General features: G+C 38.6%; 1 protein-coding gene across 1 annotated transcript; it reads right to left on the bottom strand.

Annotated features, from left to right (window-relative positions):
- Nucleotides 1-4,970: 4,970 nt before the first annotated feature.
- On the bottom strand, nucleotides 4,971-9,451 carry LOC104420465 (probable disease resistance protein At5g66900). The gene is made up of 5 exons (XM_039301522.1): nucleotides 8,566-9,451; nucleotides 7,594-7,997; nucleotides 6,978-7,327; nucleotides 6,001-6,215; nucleotides 4,971-5,893 (listed from the first exon to the last, which is right to left on the bottom strand). Exons 1-5 carry the CDS (start codon nucleotides 9,230-9,232, stop codon nucleotides 5,058-5,060), a joined length of 2,472 nt encoding a protein of 823 aa, XP_039157456.1. The 5' UTR covers nucleotides 9,233-9,451; the 3' UTR covers nucleotides 4,971-5,057.
- Nucleotides 9,452-9,821: the final 370 nt, after the last annotated feature.

Below are 9,821 nucleotides of genomic sequence, written 5' to 3'. Positions count from 1 at the left end.
TTCGTTGACTATGTCCAATTCGCACGCTGCACTGCGAGAGCCCTGGTTTAAGTCTTTGTTTGGTAAAGCTACAGGCACGTGCTTTGTCCGTGTCGGCCAGTTTCATCCAGCCCGGCGTTTATCCAGCGAGCTTGGATTGACCCCGAGGTAGAACAGCGGACAGAACGTTGAAAAGTGATGGACGAAATTACGTTGCGTAGCTTTCAGAACAATTCGCTTGTCACGGTTAGCACGCACTGCTTAGTGAAACTTCTTTGAGCCAAGCTCCCTCGTTTTCGTATCATGCATGAACCGATCATTCATCGGCATGCACTATAATCCATTTTCGATCAGGATTTTGATCGGTTGTGTGGTAAAATTAATAGATCCCACAATAAATCGAAAACATTTTAACCAACCAAGTGAGCCTTTCAATTAAAAGTTGGTATTTGATAGCGATGGCAGATACGGCACGAATTTTTCCAATGAAATGTTTGGTGACGTATTTAAGATAATATGAATTAAATTTGTAAAATAAAATCTGAGGTACAAAGAGTGGAACAATTTTTCAATTGGGTGGGATATGAAAATTTCGGTGAAGGGCGCAAGAGGGTGATGAACCCCACTAGGCAGTCAAAGGCCCCGACAGATGACCATTTCGTGGTTTTTGTTGTAGTACTTACTATTTAGGGTTGACGAAGACCCGAGTTAGCCGTTGACCATGTCCGTATTGGAAGTTGCCCTGCAAGCGCCCTGGTTTGAGGGTTAGGTGAAAGCCATCAGCGCGTACATCCAATCGACGGAAAGTTGAAAATAAACGGATGATATTAGGTCGGGTAATTCTCATCCCCGTTTATTGCAGTCAGCTCACATGTTTAGTAGCGTGTATGCGTCCGTTTTCGTCTCATAAATGGATTATTTCATTTTCATGCACTAGAATACATTTCAATCATGATTTCAATCGACTTTATGGTGGACTTGGTGGATCCCACTAAAAATTGCAAACATTTTAACCAATCAGAGGAGCTCTGAGATTAAAAAGTGGGTATTTGATATCAATAGTAAACACAACATGAATTCTCCTAATATGTGTTCAATGATACATTTCAAGTATATTTTATAAATAACATAAAAGCAATTTGTAATACAAAATCGGAGGTATAAAGAGTAGGATAATATTCCAATTGGATAGGATACAAATATTACAAACTTTAAAACATTCAATTACTAAAGGGCGCGAGAGGGAGATGGAAACCTTTAAATTCCTTTTCGTTTGATTTCCTAAAACATGAAGACAATCTTTCTTTGTTAGGAGACATGATGAATCGAAAGGTTTACATTACATCACGCTTCAGAAATGAATCAGTGTGCCACATGTACTCGTGCATTTTGAAAACATGAATGTGCTTTTGCATGATTATGATGTAGCATATGCGACATGTAATGATATGTCATTGTAATGGCGCTTATGCAATGACACATATATGACAACTTGCCGAGCGAGTAGTGTTGTGCAATGTGATGCTATGTCATTTGATGGCATGTCTTTTGATGACTTATCGTGTGATTACTAGTTGTCATGTGACGGCAATATAACAATATATAATTTGACAAAATGTTGTATGATGAAATAAAGGCTTGGATCTCAGCTTGATTTATATGTATGTGCAAGTGGCTATAAATTTAAAGTTTATAATAAGTGCACCGAAAGTCATAAAACTTATTGTGAAAATACAATTGAGTCCTAAAATTTTCAAAAAATATAACAAAGTTCTAAAACTTATTACACAAGTGCAATCGAATCCTAAAATTTTCAAAAAGTGCAATCAAATCTTAAAATATGTCGCAAAAGTAATTAAGTCCTAAAATTTTCAAAAAGTGCAATCAAAAGAAAGACTTAGATTGAACCAATTAAACAAGAGTTAAGACTTAGCTGTACATTTTGAAAGTTTTATTACTCAATTGCACATCTTGATAAGTTTTAGAGTTTAATGCACTTTTAAAAAAATTTAGGACTCAATTATATTTTCTTGATAAATTTTAGGACTTCCACTGCATTTATCCATTTAAATTTTCATTTGATGATGCATGTAGGTTTTGAAATGACGGAGCTATTTTTATTACTCGGCTTATTCGGGCATGCAGATCTTCTTGGACGATAGAATGCCTTTTTAGCCAATTTTATATAGTATCGATGTTTAGAGAGCTGAAATTAGTTTTTGTCAAAGTAGTTAGTCTTTTGAAAATACTTTTTATTGAGAATATGAGCATCCATCGGGCCTAGATTTTCGTATTAATCGGTTGGCTTTTTGGCTTGATTCGGTTCGACTATGTAATGGCCCAATATAATGATGACAGCAAGTGATCATTAGAGCAATAGGCCATAGGAGCTCCTCGTAGCAGGCATCGTAAATAGCGAATGGGATAAAAATAAACGAATCACACACCAAATAGGAAGACATGTTCTTTAATTACATAAAATTAAATTAATTCATAATATGTGCCTTTTAACGTAATTACAATATTTAGAATTGATACTACAATGTTAAGTGTGCTTGGTTAAAAGCACCCTGAAATGCTTGGAGACTTCATATAGGTATGAGTAGATGCTATGTAGTAAAATTCAACTAAGTACGTCATCTCATTAAGTTCAAACAATGATTCAATAGGTTGACAATTCATGCTTCATTAATGGGTCCTATTAAACGTGCATTTCGTGCAACTATAGGCGATTTCTTAGGATTCTTGATGCATCAAAGGGGACCAGAAGCTGATGGGAACACGGGAAAGGTGATCATGGAATTGCCAGCTCCTATGATGAAGAATCTTTGAAATGTTAATACCAAAAACTGATATTTTAATGAAGTTCATCTCAAACTTGTCTGGCAAGTTGCAAATTTTTTTGAATTTTGGATATCCCAGTCCACGCATTATTCATACATCCCTCTTTTCCTCGACCTTGCTTCTTTCAAATGGATTCATCATTGCATAAGAATTTTCTTTTTGAGTCATAGTTTTCATTCAAAGTTTGAATTGGATTAACCATGAATTAAGGCGTATGATATGATGACGTTACGTGCTGCTAAGCCTTGCGTGTCCAACGTAAGCTGGATTACATCAAGAAGATGACCTCCGCAACATCGCCTTTACGCTTGGACCCTACGCAGAAACTTCATTAGCTCATGCCAATAAAGTTTCGCAGTTTTCTTCTTCATATATTCTCTTCTTCTTTTCACACAGTAGCCAATCAACGACGGTCCAATCCATCTAGAAGGAACAATACTATAGTCAAAAGTTCACACGAATGACGATAAATTTCTTTCAAATAATTTCCGCAGGAAGCAATATAATTTTTATTCAAGCATGATGTTTACCAGCACTTGACAAAAGTGGAGGCGCATTAATAATTGGCTAATTAGTTAGATGCTTCTTTAGAAGCTAGTGCGATATACGAGTGAATCCAAGTAATGAACTTATGGTAAATTTCAAGGACCTATCTTTTATTCTCCAATCTACATGACATGGCCAAGTAACCTAATATCATGATTGGCCGAATTAAAATTTTATTAATCACTAGGAATTGTCATAGTGGCCACTTTCTCACTTGAGAAGGGAAAAGTAAAATGTTCAAATCCCTAACTTTTCGGAAGTTAGAGTGAGAATGTGTGAATAAGGAAGTATAGTTTCAAAATTTGTATGTAATACACAGCACACATAATGAGTTATAAAATAAATATAGGATATTGACTAAATAAAAAAATTAAAATTTAATTGAACATATTACTTTCACCTCCCTATACAATTGAATAAAATATGAAAACCTTACAATTGCCAAATTAATCAACTATTCCTGGTCAAAAAGGTCCATCCAAAGGTTGTGAGGACATGTCAGATGGCTCAAGTCAAGTGGATGACTGACTGATAAAGATGGGCACCCTGTGAAATAATTAGGGATAATTATAAGTCATTTCCTGTTGAGGAATTTGCAAAATAACTAAATAATCCAAATCTCAAAAAGCCTCATTTTTTACTGTATGCTCCTCTCTCTCATACCTCTTTTTATCATCTACTAGTCTTCCCCCAACACCGCCACCAGTGCCGAAGCAATGCCGCCACCGACCATGATTGTCTGCTGCTGCGCCACTCCGATAGCCACCACCACAACGAAGCCGCACTCGAACACCACCACAAGCTTCGCTCAGATAACATTGCAAGCACCTCTCTCACTCTCTCTCTCTCTCTCCACGACCTCAAATGCGAGGTTGCAGCGTCTCGGATTTGAGTTTGCACTTCAGATTCGTGAGATAGAAAGAATCTTTTGGCCGGAGGAAGAGAGACAGAAAAGGAGATGCTGAAGTGGTCGCGGTGGTAAGGCGCCACGAGTTGTGATTTGCAGGGGGATTGTTGGCGGTAGACGAAGGGGAAGGAGGTAGAAGGCAAGAAAAGAAATGGAAAGAAGAAAAAATAAAAGGAAAAAAAATTCTGGCTCAGAAAAAAAAATGATGTGGCACTACTCATCAATTATTTGGTCCAATCAACCACCCACATCAAAAAAAAAAAAAAGAAAAAGATAATGTTATAAGTAGTCATGGAATTTCGACCTAACATGTAATATAATTTTTGAACTTTTAATTTATCAAATATAATTCTTGAACATTTGCATAATATGCAACATTATTCTTGATCTTTTAATTTATTCAATGTAATCTGTAAGTTTTTAGTATATGATCAAGTTAGTTGATGAAAATGTTTAATGTCATACATTGAATATTTCCATATAATCTAAAAACGTGACTATGTATTAAAAATTTAAAGAATAAATTGAAAATTCAAACATTAGGTTATTGTCTAGGACAATTTTAAACAAATTAAAAATTCGTGGATTATATTATACATTAGATTAAAGTTTACGAATCACTTGTCATTTTTCCAAAAAATAAAATAAAATAAATAGGTACAAAGTATAGGAAATAAATATGACAAACAGCAAGAAAAAAAACCAATAAATAAAAGAGTTCAAAGACTAACACTTTAACATATAGGAAAAGCTCAAAGATCATCGGTTGATAGCCCTCTTCTTAATCACACAGCCAATCTAAGTTAGGCTCTTCTTCAAATGCCATTATATTCAAGCTACTGAGACTATTCTTGAGAGGCTTCCACAAGTCTTCTCTTTCTTGATCACAAATCACCTTCTTCAAGTTCCTCAACCTCACGATTGACCGTGGTAGCTCAGACAACCTCAAACATCCTCTTATGTTGATCTTCTTGAGATTATCTAGTTGACCAATTTGATTCGGCAAAGTGCTTAGGTTTAGGCAATCAGATATATTGAGAGACGTCAGTTTTTGAAGGGTTCCAATCAAGTTTGGTAATTGCAACAAATTTGTGCATGAATTAAGCCTAACCACTTCGAGGGAAGTTGATTGCCCAAGCTGTTCAGGAAGTGCAGAGAAATTGTGGCAATTTGTGATGCTAAGCTTCTTCAAAGGTTTTATCTCACAAATGCTATCCGGTATTGTCATGAGATCATTGCAATAGTCGATGTCGAGCTCCACTAATTTTGGCATTGCATAAGAGATTTTGGCGTCGATCGACGTCGAAGCCTGCCCTATGTCACACATGAAAAAGGATATCTTTTGTAAATTGTCCAAGCGTAGCTTTCCCATGCTTTGGAAAGAAACCGTGACGCGTTCGAGCCTGATCCTCCTTAAACTGGACCCAACAACATGGAAATTGCATAGCTCAACTGGAAAGAAACTGTAGTTTGTTACTATTAGGACTTTGAGCTTATCTGCTTTCTCAATGAATTCCGGCAAAGCATAAGTTTTGGTTTGGTTGGTCTCGATGTTCAAGACAAGAGCCTCGGCTTCAGGTAATTGAAGATTTGGCCAAGGTGTTGAGAATCTTCCATCTGCATCATGAACATAGAAGGTTAAAGATAATGTAACTACCAACAAACTGAATTTTTCCCTAAAGGTCATTGAGAGAGAGAGAGAGAGAGAGAGAGAGAGTTCTAACCTGTGGAGATGGACACTAGACGAGCACCAAGAGTCGGTTGCTTTTGCTTACTCCACCAATTGGGAAAATTATTTCTGGTTAAGTCCAGAATGAGTCTCTTTCTGTTCTCTACTTCCCCTTGGTTGCACTCCATGATAGCCAACTCTCTAAGCAGATCGTGCTGTGTAGCATAGTGGCTGCTGTAACATTTGTCCTCCTCCTCACTTGAATCACTCCTGTAGGTATGCAATAGCTCGGATATAAGCCTTTGCAATGGAGTTTTTGTGCTAAAGTTTGATGCAAGGCATTCAACGATACCAATTTACTGGTAAAGAAAGACATCTGATCTGTCCCACATTTAAGAAATCAAGTCAGGAGATAAAAATGTTCTTTACAGGCCTTTGTATAATCCACTTGACCTTCAAAATGCGGAACACACTATAGCTGAACGTCAAGTGCAGTAATTGTGGTGTGGATTCAAACATCCAGTTTGCCTATTTCTGGGTAAACAGGAAAGTATTTTGATTCCAGCCGTGAAGACTAGTCATAGGAAGGATCAAGAATGTCATATAAATCAGGAGCTAGATCAGTTGACGATGAACAAGTAACAATTGCCTCAACAAAAATTGATGGAATTGGACCAAAATGACTAAGCCGTGCCATAAGGGGTCATTCTCCAAACGGGATGGGGCCAAGCCTTTAAGGTTGTTTAAGTAGATTGGGTGACAGATCGGCCATAGGAGTACTCCGGGATATAAACTAGGGCAACAAATGTCGAGCATACGACGATGCCGTCCCTTTTCATTTCGTGGAAGCCCCTGGAGAGGAAAGGGCTGTAGGTGATGGTGCGTTCTGCTAATCATGCCTCTGTCCATCTCACACGCATTCTAACTGCTACGTATTAGGAAAAATTACTCATACGCCAACTACAATGTGATGAGGCAACTTAGAGCAGTGGAAAACTATAAAAATTGGAATAAGAGACTTCAGATCCATACCTGGTGATTACGAGATCAGCTAAGTTCCTGTAAACGAGCTCATGGAGGTCATTAACAGCCTGCATTTCATTGAAATCTTGCCCGTACAACGCCACCCACATATCAATAAGGGCAGTGGCGGGGATCTTGCGATCCTCTGGAAATGAGCCGAGGTCCATGAAATGCTCCTTGATCAAAGGGTCACCATCCAAGTCATCCAAGCTCTTTCTGAGGCAATCTAGAATGTCACTGTCCAAACCCAAACGGGACAAATTAAGAAGCTTTGTTTCCCAGAACGAACGATCCTTTCCTCGGAGAGACTTGGCAACGACTGTAAGAGCCAACGGCAATCCCTTGCAGCGATTCACTATCTGCCACAGGGAAAAAGAAAACAGAAACTATTATGGGAACTTAGATAGGAATGGTGGTCAGTACAAACCATGGCCTCTATTTGATGAAAGAGAGATCAAAGTAAAATTGGCATAGGTTAGGCACATGGTAAAGAGCTTGGATGTAACATGGTAAGCCTATCTTAGGCAGGTTGATTTTATTTAACTTTTTCTTTAAAGAAAAAAATAATCTCAGTTTTGATGACCATAAGAAATCCTATCATGGACGCAGACAAGCGAGAGTATACCTTATCCCAGATATCATCATCTGGTGCAACCAAGCTTCTACCATCAACAGCAACAGATTGACGAAAAAGTTCCAAGGCTTCCCCATGAGGCAGTGGGTTCAGGTGATGCACAAGACCAACATGAGGAAATTCATATCTTGATGTCACCACAATCTTGTAATGTTTTATCTTCTTGAAGACAAATTTCTCGATTATGGATTGCGAGTCAGTCCAGACATCGTCCAGCACAAGCAACACAGGACTTTGGCCTATATCTATGAGCAGTTGCTGCATGTAATGAACTGCATCATCTTCCGTTACAATCTCAGGAACCTTGAGACCATTATGTTGAAACATTTTCTGGACAATGTCTGTCAGGGTGGGCTTCTTCGAGACAGGGACAAACATGATGTTGTTGAATTTGCCTATATGCATGCACACCACAGTAAGTCTGACTCCTATCGCTTGCAAAGAGTATGAAAATTTGCAGCAACACTTCTAGTTTATTAGATTTGGTAGAATAAGAAACAGAGCTAAGTAGCAGAAATCAGAAATAAAGAGCGTGAATCCTATGGTGTGTGAAGAGTAGGTTTTGACTGATTAAGAGAGGCACTCAGCATAATCAAACGGAGGCGAGTTATTGCATATCTAAAAGCTCAGGAAAGATTTATCAGATTGGACATGATATCAAAACTGAAAATAAACCATGACAAGAAGATTGTTTTACTTGATGAAACATCCATCTGCATAAAACCCAAGCAAATCTTTGTGCAAACATTCACATCTACAAGGAACTGTATCGCTTGACAGAGAGAACAGGTAATGGGATTCGATCGTGTCAATATGTGCACAAGTAAAACATTGTTTAAGCAACAGCTCCTAAACACATGAATGGATAACCAAAGGCTTTGAGGCGAACGATTGGCAAGGATCAATCAATGAATTTCCTACTTTAATTAGTTCTGGATCAGTCGAAACACTAAGCACACATACCTTCAACATCCTTGTCATGACACAATTTCTTAAGCAGGGTCGTCTTCCCGCACCCACCTGGAGCGGTCACAACAATCACAGACACTCCCTCCTCCAGCAACTGCTCCCTGAGCTTCCTCAAAGACGTCTCCACCACTGACCCAACAATGAAATCAGGCGCATCAGGGACCGCGAGGTTGCCCGCAGCCCCGAGTCCGCTCTGGAGGGCAACACCGTTCACTTGACCGGGGCAGATCAACTCCTTGACTTGCTTGACTTCCATCTTGATCTCCTTCACTTCCCACAACATCTCGCCGTTGTTTCTTGCATCCAGCAGTTGGATGTAAAGCTTGAAATCACCCAATAATTCCGCATTGAATGCCTTCAGCTTCTTGGAGTGCATATACTTCTTGCACACGTGGAGCCGGCGGATCCTTTTGCACCTCTCGATCAGTCCTTTGCCTCTATCCAATAGGTCCTTGATCGGATCCATCTCTGTCGGATTACGGTCCAGCCGTTTGTTGAACTCGTCCCATTCCTTGATGATTGGTTCTATTTTGCGCAAGGTGTTTTCGATCTTCTTGAGCTGGGGACCAAACGCTCGGACGGTTTGCACTATCTCCTTAACGGCCGTGAACAGCTCGTTGAATGCTGTTCCCACGCCACCTCCTGCAAAATCAACCTTCATTTCTTGTTCTCTCTGTCTTCACAGACCAAGCAAGCTAAGAAATCCAAAACTTTTGATGGGTACACTAGAACTGAAACGCACGTCCCGAGGATGTTTCTCTCTGTTTTTTTATTATAAATTTTCTGGGTTTTTCGAAGAGGCAAGAAGGAAGAGGACCTTCTTGGTCTTTGAAGCAGCGATGGAGAAAGAGACGAAAGAAAAGGTGAGAGACACTCTGTAAAAGCGGTAGTCGTGGAAGACTATCCTCAGGCCAGACATGTTATAGTCATCGTACGGGAAGTTTCTTAGGAAACTTAGTTTACCCCATTAAAATTTGAAAACATTTTAACCAACCATAGGAGCTTTTAAATTAAAAGTGAGTATTTGATGTGGATGGCAAAATACAAATTCTCCCATTAGGTGCTTAGTAATGCATTTCGAACATATTGGATGAAATCAAATATTGCAACTATAAGTTGTGATGTAAAATCCGAGGAATAAAGGGTAAGGTAATTTTTGGATTTGGTAGTATATGGAGGTTACAATAAATTTTAAACATTTTATCACTTCTTAATAGCATCCAATATTTCAAAATTATTGAAATATCTAA

The sequence above is a fragment of the Eucalyptus grandis genome, chromosome 9 (assembly GCF_016545825.1).
Source record: "Eucalyptus grandis isolate ANBG69807.140 chromosome 9, ASM1654582v1, whole genome shotgun sequence".
Taxonomy (NCBI): domain Eukaryota; kingdom Viridiplantae; phylum Streptophyta; class Magnoliopsida; order Myrtales; family Myrtaceae; genus Eucalyptus; species Eucalyptus grandis.
This window is presented reverse-complemented; position numbering and strand designations above follow the sequence as displayed.

Bases quoted from the DNA above. Each gene is read 5' to 3' on its own strand.
- LOC104420465 (XM_039301522.1), bottom strand. From the start codon at position 9,232: ATGAAGGTTGATTTTGCAGGAGGTGGCGTGGGAACAGCATTCAACGAG. The intron at 6,216-6,977 runs GTATGGATCTGA...GCATACCTACAG, and splicing joins GCTGATCTCGTAATCACCAG to GAGTGATTCAAGTGAGGAGG. The intron at 5,894-6,000 runs GTTAGAACTCTC...TTCATGATGCAG, and splicing joins TCTAGTGTCCATCTCCACAG to ATGGAAGATTCTCAACACCT.